The sequence below is a fragment of the Juglans microcarpa x Juglans regia genome, chromosome 3S (genome assembly GCF_004785595.1).
Source record: "Juglans microcarpa x Juglans regia isolate MS1-56 chromosome 3S, Jm3101_v1.0, whole genome shotgun sequence".
Classification (NCBI taxonomy): domain Eukaryota; kingdom Viridiplantae; phylum Streptophyta; class Magnoliopsida; order Fagales; family Juglandaceae; genus Juglans; species Juglans microcarpa x Juglans regia.
In genome coordinates, this window is record NC_054599.1 from 3,380,655 (window position 1) to 3,400,534 (window position 19,880).

The following is a 19,880-nucleotide window of genomic DNA, read 5'->3' on the forward strand; positions in this document are numbered from 1 at the left end:
GCACATAGTGACACTTGCTAAGTGAATGAACATCTATCGGGTTAAATGGAAACGCTTAATTGAAGGGTCATTCTGGGTTTGATTCATCCTATATTGATTTTTCAATTCAAGATTAAGGCTGTTTGGCGTATATAGGGTTGTAGTTTACATGGTGTTTGAAATCCTTGGCTGCAGGCCTGGAATGTTTTGAAGTGTAAAAACTGACTCACTCGTCTTAACATTTGTTTTAGTTTTAAATTGTATTGACAATTTGTGCATGTACTGTGAATGCTCAAAATCTTCTACAGGACAATAAAGACCTTTATGCAGAGGAAGCTGCTGCTCAGAGAGAAAGAGAGCGGCAACGGATGCTTTCTATTCCTGGGCTTATTGCACCCAATGAGATACAAGATGAGATGCTGGACTCATAGAAGATGATGTGGGATCTAATCTCTTAGAATTTTATAACTCAGTTGCAATGGGCACCTTGATTCCTGTACCAGATTCTGTAGATGTGAACAAAGAAAGCGCGCAATTTTCCCCAATGTGTCCCTTCTGTTCCCCAGAATTTTCTTGTCAAATATGGTATAAATCTCTAAGGTGCTCAGGCACAAAGGTTAGGCTGCTGGCGATACTGCCTATATATGTCCATTGGCTGGGTGTAGATTATCTAGTTGCTAATGTAGGGATGAATTGAATCATATAGTACGGGTTTTTCTGGGTCCAGCTTGATATTGTATTTGCGGGATGAGATGCATACTGTTTAAATGACTCATCTTGAAGTATTGATGATTCATCTTAGGTGTAACTTATACTGACCGTGGAGGCTTGTGCAGAAACTCCTTCGGTTCATAGAATGTGATATGTTTTTGTGTTTGGTAAAGGACTCTTTGTCTTTTCAACCCTATAGCTTTTAGTGAAATTTAAGCACTGCTTGCAGTTAATACTCGGTGTTCTCTTGTGTCTATTTGTTAATACTAATTTTGGTTTATAATCTGCCGGCTACCGTTTTCTGCATTACTGTCTCTTTTGTGACTCAATGGCTCCTGGGTTGTTCTCATGTGGTTTGGCATGTATTAGGTCCTCCCTCGGCTTGAATCCGAATATCGGCTCGATATTCGTCTTCGACTACTAACATTAGCCCGATAAGAATTTTTTGAATTTCCTAGTGGGGCTAAGGTCTAGGTTATGGCTCAAATCTAACTTGAGGGAATGCTTGCGGGTTACTGTCTAGGTATTATTTTCATTCATAAAAGTGAACGAGGCAAATAATTTTGTTAAACCAACATCTGTTTAATTGCAATCTTCAGAAGTTTAAGTGGCATGGCTTGTAAAGCCTATACACGTCTATTATTTGTGAGAAAACCAAGTGGATTTGTAGCAAATGTTTCCAATTTATTAGGTTAGACTTTGAGCATTGACCACCTCAATTAAAATTTGAGGATCTGAGCCCAAGGGAAAGATTGCCTGATGATCTTCAGCGTCTATTTCAAAAGAAAATAGATATCTCCTTAATTGCTTTTATTAGACTGGACCTACAATGGACTTGTTCCTACATTCTAAATATGTTTTTTTTTTTTTTTTTTTTTTTTTAAATGTTCGAATGGACATAATGTACAAAATTACTTTTGGAAAATCCCAAGGGGTCGATGGTTTTGACCGAAGATATGGAGTAATGATACACACAATGCTTTTCACAATACATGATGTAAAATGAGGGTATTTTTATAAAATTATGTTACTTTGTATGGTATTTTACAATAATACTCCTCATTTTAAAACATGATTGTAAAATATGTTGTGAAAAATATTGTGTTTATCATTTTTCATTGTTCTTACCCTTAAAAACCGTTACTTTTACGAATGAATGGACATAATTTGTACAAATTTGTTACTTTTATGTTTGAACGGATATAATTTGTACAAGATTTTATGATTTCATGCGTGGAGGACGAAACAGACGTATTTAAAAACGTTACTTTTATGTTCGAACGGACATAACTTATACAAAAGTAGTCACTTTTTTTTTCTTGAGAGATATATTTTTTTTTTCTAATGACAAATGAATATATTATAATTAAAGGATACAGAAATAAATGAATAAGAAGTAGAGGTCCCGATAAATACTCTTTCATAACTAGTGTAGCACTAAAGAATTATAAAAAAGAAATAGACACTAGAAACAACCTTCCCTGTAAGGAGCTGCGTTAAGTTGCATTTTTGTACAATTCGAGATTAGGATTGTAATCGCATGACCAAAGGTCATGGTGGTTGAAGTGACTGTATTTTTGTCTTGAAGTGGTTGTTGGGGAGACCCTATGGCAAAGTAGGATAATTCTTTTAATAAAAAAGCTAGATAGAAAATTATAACTTCATCACGTTATAGGTCATCGCAAGACTCCACAATATCTCAAAAGAATACATGTGATTCTTGCGCCGAGGGCAAAGGTAAAAATTGTGGGACTTGTGGATTGTGGCAGAAAGAGACCACCAAGGGACTAAAGAGAGAGTGGTGATCATTGGGTGCCAACGGTTCGAATTTTTTACTAAACCTTTTGGATATAAGAGTATCCTAACAAGATTTAGAAAAAACAATAAGGAAAGCAGTAAGATATAGGGGAAGGTGAACGAATTGCAATTTGGACGAATTTTGATAGACACTAGAATTTGAGCTGGCTTGTGGGAACCACCTGTCTACCTTTGTGTAACCACAACGGTCAGATTTGGAGGATTTGATGTGGCGAATCTTTTAATCCGATACATGTGACGAGAAAGACTCTAGGAAGAAGAGGAGCACAAGCCCCACGCATGCGCACCTGTGGGCGGCACATGAGTGTCACGTGTGGATATATTCAACACTGTCGCTTCCATCTGAGACAGCCTGAAAAACCTTCTTATACGGCGTGTCTCTCAGAGGTTGCCATTCTTTCATCAATTTACTCACATGATGTACATCGCCTACAAATTTTTTTGATTTTACATGTGGAGTAAGAAATCTACATCAATTTACTCACATGATGTACATCACCAACAGGTTTCAAAGCTTGTGCAAGTGCAAAATCAGCTAAACAATAGTACAAAGTTCCAACCATAATATGGTTTAAGATACATTGTTTGCAAAAACTTTCATTGTTTGTTCAAAGAAACAGACCAAAAAAAAAAATACAACTTTTAAAATTAATAATGCATTACACATTTACCGAAGGAACAAGTATCAATTTTTTTTTTTCTCTAAAGGAAGATAAGAGGTTGATATTCTTTCTTCGGGCGTGATCATAATAACATTTTATATTTATAGGAAAATTTCTTAAGAGGCCTAGAGAGTGATGAGTTGTTACCATTCTTTCATCTCAAACTTAATCACACAGAGACTTTGATCTCCCTTTCAAAAAAAAAAAAAAAAAGGTGGTATAATGTCAATGGTCAACATTGATAACATGTCTCTCAAAAAAGAAAAAAAAAAAAAAAAAACATTGATAACATATGACTATTGAGACCCAAAAATATCCTACCCCATCAATTTTTACTCGTGCCCACCACAGAACTAAAGTTTCAAATTTATCTGTATAATCTTGGGAGTTTGCATTTTGCATTCTAGAGTGTGTAAACTTATCCCATTTTTAAAAAAAGTGGGATTTATATAAAAAAAGTTTTTAATAATAGATCATATTTTTTTTAAAAAAACAGAATATGCAAAACTTTCACATACGTAGCATTATTAAAAAAAAACATAATTGCGATGCGACGGAATTGGAGGATAGTCAACACAAGTTTAGAGAGTGAGATAAGATAAGAATTTTGTAAATAGTAGTAAGATAGTTTATGAATAGTAGTTAGATAATTTGAGTTAAAACCTCATTTTATGGGATTTTGGGAGAGGATAGAGAAAATGTTGAATAAAAAATATTATAAAGTTTAAATACGGTTAGAATATAGTTTTTTAATATTATTTTTTTAATGATTTGAAAAGGTTGAATTATTTTTTTATACTTTGTTTAAAATTTTGAAAAAATTGTAATGATTAACTGTAATAAATAGTTTAAAAATATTTTTGTTTGATTGATGTTTATAAATAAAATGAGATGAGGAAAGAAATATTTTTCAATATAAGCCCCGGTTTTTCTTAGAAGCAGCATAAAGAGAGGAGCATATAAAAACAAACGACTAGCAGAGAGAGAGAGAGAGAGAGAGACCGAGTAATAGAGGAAAAAGCAGACGCAACCTTCATCCAACCAAATCAAAGGTAGACGTTTCTTTGTGATCGACGAGAGCTTTCAAGCTTTGGGACAACTAAGAGAGATACTCACACACAGAGAGAGGGCAAGAGACAGAGGGTAGATTGAAATTTCTAATGGGCCAAGCTTTTCGCAAGCTCTTCGATACCTTCTTCGGCAACACCGAGATGCGGGTACACACACTCCCTCCCTCTCTTTCTTGCTCTTCTCTTCTGCATTTTGATTTCGATTTCAATTGTTTTTGTCATTCGGACATGAGAATCTTATCAGCAGGGGTGTGGATTAGCGCTCTTTTTGTCTTCTTTTGTTATCTGTAGGGTTATTTTTATTTCGATTTTTTTTCCGTTTATACATTTTTTTATTGAATTAAAGATTTTTATTATCATGGGATTGCTGTGATTGGCTAGTAGTCTTGCGTTTCTTGACCTAATGCTGGGTTCTTATGGTTTTTGCCATTTGGTTTCAGGGACATTGAAATTATTGCTATATTTAGGCATTATCTTTTTTAATTATTGTCTTCGTGTTTTATGAATTAATCAATCGTTCACTGCCCAATAATTTCAGTCTAGGGGTAGGTGCGCACTTGCTTTGCCTAGGGCTTAGAACAATATATTTATAACAAAATTAGACTCAGAAATTTAATAAAATAATCGTATCTAAGGTTTTTACATCAATCTGTTGTAAAGCACATGATTGAATGCTCTGAGAATCATGCAACACGCAGATAATTATGATGCAGAAACTGTGGACAAGAGGACAGAACTCCCAAGAAAAGAAGATCGTAGACGTGACACATCTGCTTTCATCCATGCTAGGTTGGAGTATGATGTTTTGAAGTTTTTAGAATGGATAATCTAGTCCTCCAATTAAAAACATCCATGCCGCCTAGACTTTCATTCTTAGTAAAATTCTTGTAAATAAAAAAACAACCCCTAGGGGTTGGCTCAAGTGGTAAAAGTCTTGGTCTTGGTGGTATGCCCCCTCCAAATTAGCATGAGAGGCGAACACTTTTATATATTATAGTAGATAAGTAGTTAGAAAATAAAGCACATTCTTACTTGTAAAAAATAAAGCACAATCTTATCAGAGATTACACCCAAAATATATTGTCATATTAACTAATCTGATTTATATTTGCTAATGACCTCTAGATTTTAAATGCAGTTTTTACTTCCGAAATGCTGTTTTTTAGAAATGAAAACAAAATTGGTTTTTGCGGTTTCCCATTTTCCATCAATAGCTACTTTTATGCGCTGCTTTCAAGTAACAATTTTGAATCATCAAGGGCAATGGCGAGTGTTCTTAATCATGTTTGACTTACTTGAGTGCCTCCTGTAGAATCCTTATTAGTCCAGTTCTTGAACTTGATCGTTTTTGTTCTAAGAAATTTGCATGAGATTAGTTATTTGTTGAGTCAGAGTTTTAGGTTGCGTTTAGGTAGTGAGGTGATTTAAGATATTCTGTCAATAGTAGTGAAAAAGTAATGATAAAATATTTACTAGTGAATAGTAGTAAAAAGTAGGTGAAAAGTAATGATAAAATAACTTTCCAAGATCTGATTTGGATGGGGAATTCTAGTTCTCTTAGCTTCAGCTTCATTTTTTTTTTTTTTTCACACAACTCAAAAGAAATTTGTTTCTATTTTTGGTAGGACAAGAGAGCCAAGCTGCCACTCTTTGGATGTATCTGTGTTTGCTAAATATCAAGTGTGCACTGCCTATAATATGGGTCTAAATGAAATGGTTCTTGTATCACTACAACATCACTCCTAGGCATTGCTCCTGTATATGACCCGTGTACTTGGGCTTTGCCTATTCTTATGATCAATAAAATTTTATTTACCACTAAAAAAAATTCTGGGCCTACATGGTTAAAATGTGACTGCTGTATGATCCCATATGTACTCAAGATGTATATGAGCTCTTATTTTTTACTATAAAATAGAGATAAGGAACGGAATCATTCCTATGTCATATTTGTTTCTTTTGTTTGCTTTCTCTTTATCCAATGGATATCATCTGAGATCCATTGAGTAAAGAGTGCTAGTAGAATGCAAATTTGGGAGCATGATATCAGCAGGAGGCTCTGAGAGCAGCTAACACAGGTTGGACACAGAGTAGCATTCACTGACATACTTTACGAGTTTGATAATAATGAGCTAATCACAATAGATGATCAGGATAGTAGAGTAGACAGAATGTTTTTAGTTTTAGAGGGATGGGCCAACGTGTTTGGATAGGCTTGGTAGACAGTTTGTACATACATAGCTCAATATTAGTGTATGACTTGGTTAACAGGACAGAAAAATATTTGTTTGAGCAATATATGATGGTATCAAGGAGGGAAGTATCATAATGAATGTGGAGCAAAGTGTTCCTTGTTTGAGTCTTTGTTTCTAATCCCTCCAAAAGGGGAACCTATTTGCTCCAAAAGAGGTCCACCTTCTGCGTGAGAGTATTTATTTATACAAGGGTACTGATTGTCAGTCTAGACAGGCTTTTGTAGTATACCTAGATCAGAATGAGACAGCTATCTGTTAATAAATCACATACAATGGCAATTTGTCTGTTCCTATTCAGATTTCTTTGTTATGAAAGTTGAATATTTTGGCAACTTTTTGAAGTTACCTCTAATATATTTTGATTGTTCAGTCTATAGCCTGTAGGTAAAGGGTGGGAATAGTGAAATTTACTGCAGAATGGTTTTGTAGATTTGTCTATGCTAATATTTTCCTTGTCGATACGAATATATTTGTGTCGCAACCATATTTTAACTCTTGAATCCCTGGTTATATATGTGTGCTGTGTTTTTCCCCCTTCTCTTTTAAATGATTACTTCTCTTACAAAATCATTTTCCTTTAAATCTGCTCTTGTCCTGAAGGACAACTAGCCATACCCTGAATACAGGCTTAAAAAGTATAGAAAATTTCTGTTAGTATGTCTATCCTGTATGCCTGAATTCTAGGTGTTTACTTTGTGGTCAATTGCATGATATGAACACATTTATTATGTTGCATACTTTGAGCCTCTTCTTATTTTTAGTAATTATTTGAGCTGGCATAGGTTGTGATGCTCGGACTGGATGCTGCTGGCAAAACAACTATACTGTACAAGTTGCACATTGGAGAAGTTTTATCAACTGTTCCTACGATTGGTATGTCACATTGTTCATGAAAACATGAATTGGTGATACTTTTATATGAGGCTTGATGCTTTACTGGCTTTTTATTTTTTATTTTTTTATCGGTAAACAAAATTTTGTTGAGCATAAAATATGAAATTACCCAAGTACCCATGTATTGTAACGCAATGGAAATGTCTACCAATTCACTCAACAAATGGGTTAGTCGTTAATCATGCAATTATTTAATAATTAAGCAATAACATAAAATAAATTGTATAACACCAAGATTGGTATCGAAGGAAAACCTTTTAAAGAACTCTTTAAAAGGTAAAAGTCTACGGGGTAGCCAAATCCAGAAAAATCAATTCTATTATTTGAAAATCAATTTACAAGTAAAGCTCAATTACAAACCTTTGTCCATTGACACTCTTATTTGACCAGACAAATGACCCATTTGTTTGCTACCGCAGTAGCAGCCAGAACTTCTGACGATCTTCAAACATTGACTTTTCTCCTAGAACTCCAGTGGCTAAAACTCGACCAATCAATTTTCCAATATGGAGCACGATCACACTCTTTGAGAGAAATAATATGAAAATTCTTCAAGGAATTTTCTTACCAAAATATTCACTAAAAAGTGCTTTAGAAAATATCTAGATCTAAATCTCTACAGATCCTAACCAGCAGGATCCTTTAAATAAATAATCTGAAAGCAGTTTTAGTTTTAGTAGGATTCTGCTGACAGTCGCGAAGTCGTCTTCTGAAGGAATGCTGACATTTCGCGATAACTCTTCACTGCAGTAACAGATTTCAGATAAGCCTCTTTTCTGGATAAGTGCAGATTCCTTGGGACTCGATTTTTCCACTTATGACTTATCTAAACAAACTCTAATGTCTCCTAAATAAATTTAATATTGTTATAGATAAAGTCAATCAATAATTTACATTCATCCAAAATTATCAACTTAATGATAGGATAAACTCTATCATTTTAGTCATCTAATTTTATCAAAACTTATCAACTTAGTCACCTAGTCCTAGCCAAACTTTTACATGTTCAAAATAGACAAAAGCCCGAGTATACGGGACATATACAAGAGCATCGTCTATGCATGCAAGTTTAACGATACAAGGAAGTCAGGAAAGACATGCCACTAAAATCAATTACAATCAATCAATGGAGTAAAGTACTGAAAAATAAACCTCTAAGCTCATTTATTGACCGCCCTCAATCTTGAAAGCTTCTTGCATTCCTCTCCCTTCAAATACACCACCATAGACAAATTGGAACCGTCTTCCACACTCTTGCAATCTGATGGTTGCCTCGGATGCCTCGCCAAGAAGGTTGGAGGTCGATTACCCTTTTCGGCATCACCCCAGCTAAGCCCATCCAAGCAAAGAAGCCATTCCTCAAGGTCGTAGCAATCTCACAATGAAGTAATAGATTATCTACGGACTCTCCATTCTTTTTGCACATACAACACCAATCCATGACTATGATGTGGCGTTTCCGTAGGTTGTCTATTGTGAGGATCTTCCCTAAGGAAGCTGCCCATACAAAAAAAATTGCCATCAGGGGTGCTTGTCTTCCAAATACTCTTCCATGGGAATGGATTTGTGTTATGTGTGGTCATGGCTTGATAGTAGGCTTTTGCTTTGCTGGTGTCATCTGTAACATACATTTTAGTTTTTTACAGCACGTATCCCTTCAGACGAGTAGTATCATGCTTTCTTCCCGCCGCTCCTGCATACCTGCATAGGAAAAAGGAAAGATTTAATGGCAATGTTTCAGATCATTTTTGCCCCACCCCCCCTCAAAAAAAAATTTGATTAAGTAAAAGTGAACTATGCAATTATATATTTTTTCTCCTTGATAAACCATGGGATAATGAAGAAAAAGAAGAAACGATAGAAGTTGAAAATATACAGAAGGCCTCATTTCTTGGTAAGATGAAAAGAACACTACACTAATCTATCTTTTTTTTCTTTAAGTTTACTAATCTATTTTCTTCCTCTCAGTTCAAGGAAGTGAATTTTAGTGAACAAACCCTTCTTGGCAATGGTGATTGTCATCCATGAAGGGTTGTCTGTAAGGTAAATAATAATAGTGCAAGAGAGCGCAATCCAAGTACACAAAAAGTATACAAGAACAAGTACCCAATTCGGGAGAAGAGCAAAGTTGTAGAAAACTCAATATATTTTAGACAACTTATTGTTCTCATGGGGATGTTTCCATCAGTTGAGTCAAATATTGATATTGCCCTTCATGTAAAGAAGTGATACTAGGTTTCTACCTTTTGTTATTTGTCGATAAGCTATTTTATTCTTTTTTGTTGGTGCTAAAAATGGATGACCTGATTTGTATTTTATTACTAGTTATCACAAGCTTAGATTACTCGGGAAGATAATCTGGGGAAGCCTGGTTGGTGTTACCATCATTCTGAGAATTTCATGTTTTTCCTTTGAATACATGATTTGGTAACAAATTGTAGCCAATTGAGGGAGGCAGTCTCTTCTGCACCAAACAGAATACCCTGTTAGGGGCCACCATTGCTGCGGGAAAAGCTGCCATCTTGACATACTCTTTTTTTTTTTTTTGATAAGTTAGAACTTTTATTAAGCACAATGAAATAGGCGAAGCCCGAGTACACAGGAAGTATACACAAGAAACACCTAATTACATTCTAAAACTTAGAAAAACGAAGAACAAGAACTCGTTTACAGCCCCACCCTAGAGTACAATAGCAGAGAACCAGCTAAGTAGAGTGCTTATAAAAAACTTCCATAATGCATCTCTATTGCGTTCCCGATCATTAAAGCACCTCTCATTTCTCTCCAACCAAATACACCACATAATACACAAAGGCATCATTTTCCATGCAGCTGCCACTTGGGAACAAGTATGCATTTGAAAGTTGGTCCAGCTTGTTAGGAAATCGACCACTGCTTCTGGCATAACCCAGCACAGCCCAACCCTTCCGAACACACCATCCCACAGCACTTTAGCCATTTCACAATGAAGTAGTAGATGGTTCACTGATTCCGCTTCTTTCTTGCACATAAAGCACCAATCCAAAACAATCATTCCGCGCTTTCTCAAGTTATCTATAGTCTGAATATTCTCTATTGCTGCTGCTGTCTATACAAAATAAGCCACCCTTGACGAAACATGAGCCTTCCAAATCCTCTTCCAAGGAAAGCCAATGTGGTGCTGATTTAGTATCACCTTATAAAATGACCGAACTGTAAATTTTTTAGAGGCTGTTTGTCTCCAACATAGTTGGTCCCTGCCCTGTCTTCTTATCTCCACTGAATACAACTGTCTAAAAAAATCAGTAACCTCCTCTACTTCCCAATCCTGGGCAGAACTGGAGAAGCCTACATCCCAAAGCACCCCTCCATTGGAAAAACCCATCACCTCGGAAACTGAAGCTTGCTTATTAGTCGCCAATCTGAAAAAAACCGGAAATGCTCGAGACAATTCAATATCCCCACACCAAACATCAGACCAAAATCTGATTTTTGAACCATCACCAACCGAGAAGTTAACTTGTTTTAGGAAGCAACCCCAACCTTTCCTAATAAACTTCCATAGACTCACTCCATACGAATCCCTGCTCCTTGGTACACCATCCTCCCCAATCACTACCATACTTACAATCAATCACCCCCCTCCACAACGCTTCCTCTTCCCCATGGTATCTCCATAGCCACTTCCCCAACAACGCCTTATTAAAACTACATAGACTATGAATACCCAGTCCTCCATCAGCAATCGGGCAACAAATTTTTTTCCAACTCACTAAGGGAGTTTTAGTCTCCTCTCCCAGGCCACCCCATAAAAAATCTCTATACAATTTTTCAATACGGTTGGTCACACCAACTGGTAAAGGGAATAAAGAAAGGAAAAATAGGTAGGGATATTAGAGAGAGTACTCTTTATAAGAGTAATCCTACCCCCTTTAGATAAATAAGTCATTTTCCAAGCTGCCAACTTCCTCTCTATCTTCTCGATCACCCCGTCCCAAATGTGTTTGGCCTTAAAAGATGCCCCTAGCGGTAGTCCCAAATATCTTATGGGCAAAAATGCAACTTTACACCTCAGAAATTCAGCCAAGTGATGAATATTATGGACCTCTCCCACTGGTACCAACTCCGATTTACTTAAGTTCACTTTTAATCCCGAGACGGCTTGAAAACATAGCAGGACAGCCCTCAAAATTTGGATTTGTTCCCCAACAGCCTCACAAAAAATGAGGGCATCATCAGCGAAAAGCAAGTGTGATATAGTAGAAGGGCCATTAGAATTAGTTCCCACTGAAAAACTCGAGATAAATCCTGCTCCTACCACTGCCTCCACCATGCTACTCAATGCTTCCATAACAATATCAAATAAGAAGGGAGATAAGGGATCCCCCTGCCTCAAACCTCTAGAACTCGGAAAATACGCACAAGGCTGCCCATTAACAAGTACAGAGAAGCGGGTAGTGGAAATGCAGTGACTTATCCAGCCACACCACTTATCACCAAAACCGCATCTTCTAAGCATATACAAAAGAAAATTCCAGTTTACATGATCATATGCCTTTTACATGTCCAACTTACAAAGGACCCCCAGAGCCCCTTCCCGCATGCGGCTATCTACACATTCATTTGCAATCAACACCGAATCTATAATTTGACGTCCTTTAACAAATGCGTTTTGATATTTGGAAATGATCTTCCCCATCACTTTGCTCATTCTATTTGCTAACACCTTTGAAATAATCTTATAGACACTACTTACCAAACTAATTGGGCGAAACTCCTTCAACTCCGTAGCACCCACTCTCTTTGGAATCAAGGCAATAAAAGTGGCATTCAAACTCTTCTCAAACTTTTGAAACTCATAAAATTCATGAAAAACCTTCATCACATCCTCCCGCACAATCTCCCAACAATCCTGAAAAAATGCCATAGAAAAGCCATCCAGCCCGGGAGCTTTGTCTCTCCTCATTTCACACACCACCCGATGCACCTCAAGCTCTTCGAACGGCCTTTCCAGCCAACTTGTTGAAGAAGCATCCACCGCTGCAAAGTTCAATCCATCTATCTTAGGTCTCCAATCTTCCATCTCACTAAGGAGGGAACTAAAATACTGCACAGCATGCTCTTGGATCTCAGCAGGTAAGGTAAGTGGATTATTTTCAGTTCTTAACATCTCAATTGCATTGCTACGTCTATGAGAATTGGCCATTTTGTGGAAGAAGCTAGTACACTTATCACCCTCTTTAAGCCAAAGAACTCTCGACTTTTGCCTCCATGATATTTCTTCCCTCAAAAGAACCCTCTCAAGTTCTATTTTTACTTCATTCATCCTAGAAAAGCTCTCCTCGCTATCCCCATCAGCTTCCAAGGATTGAAGCTCTTCCAGGGCTTTTTTCTGCGGCTCAACATTCCCAAAAACCTCCTTATTCCATATCTTCAAATCAACTTTTAAAGCTTTGAGTTTCCTAGCCAAAACAAAACTAGGAGTCCCCTCAAACTGGTACGACAGCCACCAACTTTTTACCTTATCAACGAAGCCCTCCACTTCTAGCCACATATTCTCGAACCTAAAGTACCGTTTGTCCTCATGAATACCCTCACACTCAAGAATAATGGGGAAGTGGTCCGATCCTATCCTTGGAAAACGTTTTTGGCACAGCTTCGGATAATGAGCTTCCCACGACGATGATACTAAAAATCTGTCCAGTCTAGAACTGCCTCTAGAATTGGACCACGTATACTCACCCCCCACCAACGGCAAATCCAGCAGTTCCAAGTCAAAAATCAGTTGTGAGAAAACCTCCATTGCTGTAGTTATTGAAGAAAGACCCACCCGTTCACTTGGGAATCGAACTATATTGAAATCCCCACATATGCACCAAGGAAGATCCCACATAGAATACAACCCTGAAACTTCATCCCACAGCAGGTTCCTATCCCGATCCCTATTGGGACCATAGACACTTGCTAATGCCCACGACCACCCATCTTCCACATTCCTTAATACACATGCCACCAAGTAATTTCCAATGCACTCTTCTACCATCTCGACAACTCTACTATCCCACATGACTAGTACTCCACCAGAAGCACCGGAAGAGGCTAAATAAGTCCAGCCTACAAACGAACCTCTCCACAAGCTACTAATAACATTCCTGTCAACACTTTCCAATTTTGTTTCTTGGAGGCATACAACATCGATCTTCCAACTATGAATAATGGACCTAATGCGAAGGCGTTTATTGACATTATTGATCCCCCTTACATTCCAAGACATAATTTTAGGCTTTATTAACTGATATAACTTCCCTCCCCTTAGATCTGTTCCTCCCCGAAGTACCATCCTTATTGTCATAATTAATAGAACAATGCAATCTTCTCAACTCCCGCTTCTTTTTCACATATGACTACTCGACCGTCGATCGACCAGCTTCAATAGCAACTAAAAGTGCCCTCAATTGTTCTTCATAACCATCATAAAAGAGACCCACACAGCTTTGAATTTTCTCCACTCGTTTAAAAACCCAATCTGAGGTTTCCTCCGACACAATCTGAAGAGGAGTCATCTGTAATGGAGATGAACTATCCATCTCCTCCTCATAAATAGCTACTTCGAGCTTTGGATCCGAGACCATCATATCCTGCTCTTCCATTTCAAACCGTACAAACTCAGCCTGCTTGCTTCCTTCTAAATTTAAGAACTGAGACAATAAACAATAACCCCCTGCTTCATCTTGTCCCTCAGCAGCCTCGACAATTTCCCTTGCCTCCCTCGTGTGAGTGACCATAGAGGTCAGAACTTCATTTTGAAGCATCTGTGCTAATATCGACTCCGATACATTGTCTCGGGACAGCGCTAAAACTGTCTTGCCTTTGCTCATGAGAAAATCACCTATACTCCTCTCGATTGACGTCGGGATCTCCTTATCTACTACCGTCGACCAAGTCTGTGCAGGAGCCGAGACGTTTGTTTCTGATCTTACGGCAAAACTGCCTGAGTTCATCCCTCCATGCTTCACGGACCCTGCTGTCAGTGGCTGTTCTTCCGTCGAAGTTTTGAGGACCTTCGACATCACCGTCTGAGGCTTCGCCGGCGACGGTGGCACTAACCCACCCACCTCTGAGTCTGGCTCAACCTGCGACTTCGTCCTCCATGCCAAACCTTTCATCTGGTTGGGCTCGGTTCCGAAATTCTGTTTGGACTGGGCCTTACCATTAGGTCCCCTCTCCTGGCCCACACCCAAAGCCTCCGACCCCATAACTTCTTTACCCAAAACGCACCGTATCATTCCTTTGACTTTAACGACCATCTCCTCCAAAGCAGCCTGTATATCCTGCAAATCCTTACATCATTTTGCCTAGCCACGCCTCTGCCATCACCCTCCTGCATCTGTGCACCAACCAAAACAGGAACTTCACCTACTCTATTCAGGTCTGCCGAAGCAAAATTTCTCCCATCTCGAGGTGTCTGCACAACCTCCATGTATGACCGAGCCAATGGGAGTGCTACTGTCAACGAAGGTGGTAAACCTCTCCCCTGAGCACATTTGTTACTCACCTCCCTCACGACCACTGCAAGCTTCCTCCACCCCATTCCATCTCTTTCCCCAGGGATAAAGATGAAACTCCGGCGCCCCCCTCCACTATACTCCACTAGAGCTAAGAAACTGCCACGGGAGTTGAGCTCTTCTGCGCGATGTATCCCCTGTTACCATCCCTATAAGCTGAGTAATACACCTTTCTTCCATGCTTAGAACATTCCTCCAAAGCTCTTAAGACCCAGCGTGCTGTGTCCCAACCCAACCTCAAAGTATGCGATCCTTTCCAACCCCTTTCCGTGATAAGCACTTCACACCCCTCCACTCGTATCTCAAACACTTTCGATTCAATTGCTAAACTACTCATGGAGGACATATTCTTCCAAAGATGCAACAGACACCCCACCGTCAAGAGCCCTCAAACTTTCCAAGAATCGAAGGTGTGCCCTCAAACGTATTCTGGATTTATATTCTTCTTTAAACGATTAAATGAGTTATCTCTTATATGCATCTAGTGTACTAAGGTTGTGCCCCTTTGCGCTTCTTGTGGGCTCCTTTTTTTTTTTTTTTTTTTTTAAATAAGTAGGCGACTGTTGGTTTTTCATCCTCAAACTTTCCAAGAATTGAAGGTGTGCCCCTTTGTGCTTCTTGTGGGCTCCTTTTTTTTTTTTTTAAATAAGTAGGCGACTGTTGGTTTTTCATCTTGGAAATTGTTTTGCTTATGTGATTTCTCACACTTTTCATCTGTTTTTCCATTTGAAACTCATATGGTGACTATCATGTTAAGGTGGATATACAATTTGATTTTTCTGGTTTATTGTAGGCTTCAATGTGGAGAAAGTTCAGTATAAGAATGTAATATTCACCGTTTGGGATGTTGGTGGACAAGAGAAGTTGAGGCCACTCTGGAGGCATTACTTTAACAATACGGATGGGCTGGTAATGATTAACTTCTGTGATCTTTTCCTGGTTTATGATTAGTTTTGGAGTAATGTTAGATGCAGTCCTAGGATGTGCAAGTCCATGTACTCCCTTTGAAAAAGGTGGGGTCCACTGTTAAAAAGTGATTTTTTTATGTGGGTCCTAGATTTATCCACTTTTTCCATAGAGAGTGCGCGGGGCATGCATACCCTAGGACTACAAATATAATTTCTCTTAGTTTTGGGGGGTAATCACTCCCTTCCCCCTTCTTTTTTCTTTTTGCACCATGCAACGAAGGAACATGTTTCTACTTCAAGATTTTTATTTATTTATTTATAAGTAAGAAAGAATTTTATTCATCGAATGAAATAAGCGAAGCCCATGCATACAAGAAGTATACAAAAGAAAACACCTAATTACATTCTATAAAGAAGAAAACGAAAACAAGAAATCATGAACAGAATCTCCATTAAGCACTATAGCTGAAACCATTGACATTAAGAAAACACAAAGAATTTCCAGATTTCCTCCATAGTTCGCTCCTTGTTATTAAAACATCTCTCGATCCTTTTCCACCAAATACACCACATAAGACACAAAGGAACCATCTTCCACACAGCAGCCACTTGAGGAGAACTTTGAATTCCGGTCCAACACGCAAGTAGATCCACTACTTTCATAGGCATCACCCAAGCCATCCCAAGTCTACTGAAAACACATTCCCACAGTGCCTTTGCCACCTTGCAGTGCAGTAATAAATGATCCAGTGTCTTCCTGAGTGATGCTGTCTATTACCCGTATGCTTCAATAACATTCTATCCTTCTCATTACCCCCAAACCCCAGTGAGTGTAAGAAGCTGAAAAAATAAGAGACCTTGTCAATTTCCCAGTCCTATAAAGCTCTAGTTAAACAAACATCCCAGTGCAATATACCATTGGAATGATTAAACAACTCAGCGACAGTAGCATTCCAATTGGCTGCCAAACGAAAAATAACCGGAAACGTACTAGAAAGAGCCCAATCTACTTCAAGTTAGTTTCTGATAGCCTTATTATGTTCACTTTTATATGTTATTCCAGTTATTAGTCAGTACTTTCAACTACGTATTCAAGCTGAAGGCACATGGAATGATATAATTATCTTCTGCTTCTTTTACTCGGTTTTTCTGTCTGGTCTTGGTGAATTTTATTTTGGGTTTAGGCGAACTAGTTGTTCTAATGAATTAGTACTTAACAAAATAAAAAGTAGTCATTAATTCAACCCCAATATATGTACACACACACAGATTTACATATTCATGCTTATACATTGGTGAAATTCATACTTGTCTCTTTGCAGATCTATGTCATTGATTCTTTAGACCGAGAGAGAATTGGAAAAGCAAAGGCAGAATTTCAGGTTATACATTCAGAATGATATAATACAACAAAAAATTTTGGGTAATGGATTCTCAGTTGACCTGATAATTTTCTTTCAGGCCATCATCAAGGATCCATTTATGCTCAACAGTGTTATTTTGGTGTTTGCCAATAAACAAGACATGGTAGGTTTTATTATTGGTATCTGATATTTCTTGTACTTGAATGATATAAGATTACGTTTTTGCGTGGCTTGTGCTTGTATGTATTAATTAAAGACATACCTACTAGTGACTAGTGCCTTGCAGAAAGTGTTTGGAATATTTTCTAAAGCAACCATTTTCTCCGAGTAAGAGATCTGTCTCATTTCTTGGTTTCTATTTATATAAAGAATTTAGATTTCATGGGCCTGCAACTGAATTGAAAACTAAATAATATATATTGCTACAATCAGCCCGGTGATGGCATGTTTAGGTTTCTCTAGTTTCAGAAACTAAAAGCCAAAAAGGAGAGCCAAATGAGGTCGATGCTCACAATTCATAATAGGTTAGAATTGGTTTTCCTTACTTTGTCATTTGTATTGAATTGATCCTGTTGACTTGTCTTATCGTGTCTCAACCTCTCATTCTTGTAATCTCAATCACAACTTGAATAACACTGGACAGATGCTTTCTCAATTGCCATCACCTTTCTTTTTCAATTGGTGATGCCATTTTAATTCCGTCTTGCTCAAATGTACTGATTCAGTGTACAATTCCCCCACCCCCCCCCCCCCCCCCCCCAAAAAAAAAAACATAGAGTAAAGCATTAAGAAAAGGTGATGATATTGTAATTTGCTCGTCAGAGCTGACCTAGCAATTTTATTTTGTTAACAAAATAAAAAAAATTGGTGCTTTTTTAGACTTCATTCTTCAATAACTTTGTCACTAATGCAGACCACAAAGTATGGATATATAATATAAATATATAATAAGAAGCATGTTTCAGACTTCCATAGCTGGAGGCATTATCCTCGGACCTTATCTTCTGATGCAATGATTTTTACTAGCATAGAAATTTCCTTGTACGGACCCAAAAAATAATTAAAGGAGAAAAATAGCAGTTATATACATCATGTTTTCTTGATGATCTCTCTTTTTTTCCTGTTCAGAAAGGAGCAATGACACCGATGGAAGTAAGTGAAGGACTAGGTCTCTTCGAACTAAAGAACAGAAAATGGCACATACAAGGGACTTGTGCGCTTAGGGGAGATGGGCTTTATGAGGGCTTGGACTGGTTAGCTGGGACTTTAAAGGAGATGAAAGCTGCTGGATACTCTTCAGTCGGCACATCCTCTTTCTAATTCTCGAGGTTAAACTCCCAACTTACTCTTTCAAAAGAGGCGAAGCATAAATTTTATATTCTATTCTCATCCCCCTTTTTTCAGCAGGGTATATTGCGTTGCCTCGGTTCTGTTGATAAAGCTGAAGCGTACGCCTTTTGGACATGGAAGATCCTGACCTGTATCAAATTTTGGGCTGTTCTAAAGCAAATGAAGTTTAATAGGACATTCTTACTTCTGGCCGTGACATTTGAAAACATGTGATTTTCCTCCAATGTAAATTGCATATACAGGTCTCGCCATTGATAAAATCTAATTGGAATCAGGGGATCTATGTATTGTTTGAATGTCCCCTAGAATACTGTCTGCATATATTCTTAAAAACCAATAGATAGTTCATGACGTTTCTCCCCTCTCTCTCTCTCTCTCTCTCTCTTACACACACACAGGCAATCCAGGAATGCTTTGTGGTATGTGCTAATTCGTGTATTATGTGTATATCAAAACACGTAAGTTCTTATTTAATCAAGGGTTTTGTAACGATGGACGGACACCGAATGTATTCTAGAATGAAATGATGTGAAGTTAAAATGGCTGTCTTGACTCTCGAGTGTTCTCTGCATCCAAGCTTAGCTCTTGTTTTTTAATCCCTTGATTGTCGTGGTGGTTTTTAAAGACTTTGGATTACTTTCAACTTGGGCATTCTGTAACATTGTCTATAATATGGAGACAGTTTCTATTACATTTTTTGTTTTATCTCATCTAATTGTAAAAAAAAAAATATTTGCAACGAAAATTTGTATGGAATCCTCATCATTGTTATTTTGCATTTAAAACAAAAGATATATATATATATATATATCTCCTTATACTTAAAAGCATTTATCGCTCAATGAACAGTATGAACAGTAATGATAAACAATACTCTTATTTTAAGCTTTTCTTCTCCGTCCCTCTCTACATCCTCAAATCAATATTCTTAACAAAATACTACAAAATCACTACAACAGATCACACAATCACCACAAAAATATGACAAAATCACCACAATATATATATATATATATATATATATATATATATATATATATACATTTCTAAGCATTCTTATTGACGCACTATATATAAATAATTAATAAGTACTACCATAAATAGTGTTTACAACTTTACACATTGATTTATATGTAGTAGAACTCAGATGAAATAACTCTCCCAAAACTGACTTCCAACTCCGATTTGGCCAAATTTGACTAATTCGAATTCCAAGTCTTATCAAGAGTTTATAATTTTGAGAAATGATAGTTGCAGTCGTAAGTGCTTAAGCGCCGTGCAATCACTTTAAAGAAAATAAATAAATATGAGATCTATATGAAAAA

The 19,880-nt window shown here is 37.5% G+C and overlaps 2 protein-coding genes across 5 annotated transcripts in view; both read left to right on the forward strand.

Moving 5' to 3' along the window:
• LOC121257977 (protein EXPORTIN 1A-like) overlaps positions 1–923 on the forward strand; it is a 26,754-nt gene extending 25,831 nt beyond the window's left edge. For all 3 annotated transcript variants that reach the window (XM_041159286.1, XM_041159287.1, XM_041159288.1), the window contains exon 32: positions 288–923. In XM_041159286.1, the coding sequence (XP_041015220.1) occupies positions 288–410 (123 nt within the window). In that variant the 3' untranslated portion in view covers positions 411–923. The remainder of the gene's footprint in view (positions 1–287) is intronic.
• A 3,147-nt stretch (positions 924–4,070) lies between these two features.
• On the forward strand, positions 4,071–18,906 carry LOC121257981 (ADP-ribosylation factor 1-like 2). 2 transcript variants are annotated; one of them, XM_041159292.1, is made up of 7 exons: positions 4,071–4,387; positions 7,278–7,368; positions 15,727–15,842; positions 17,164–17,223; positions 17,303–17,368; positions 18,334–18,533; positions 18,610–18,906. In XM_041159292.1, the coding sequence occupies exons 1-6, from the start codon at positions 4,331–4,333 to the stop codon at positions 18,523–18,525; spliced, it is 582 nt and encodes a 193-aa protein (XP_041015226.1). In that variant the 5' UTR covers positions 4,071–4,330; the 3' UTR covers positions 18,526–18,533; positions 18,610–18,906. The 2 variants fall into 2 exon arrangements, with proteins under 2 accessions (XP_041015226.1, XP_041015225.1); XM_041159291.1 differs by having other exon boundaries at positions 4,110–4,387; positions 18,613–18,906.
• The last annotated feature ends 974 nt before the right edge of the window (positions 18,907–19,880 follow it).

Coding starts and splice junctions, on each gene's coding strand:
- LOC121257981 (XM_041159292.1), top strand. CDS start 4,331: ATGGGCCAAGCTTTTCGCAAGCTCTTCGATACCTTCTTCGGCAACACC. Junction 17,224..17,302: donor AAGCAAAGGCAGAATTTCAG/GTTATACATTCA, acceptor ATTTTCTTTCAG/GCCATCATCAAGGATCCATT. Junction 17,369..18,333: donor TTGCCAATAAACAAGACATG/GTAGGTTTTATT, acceptor TTTCCTGTTCAG/AAAGGAGCAATGACACCGAT.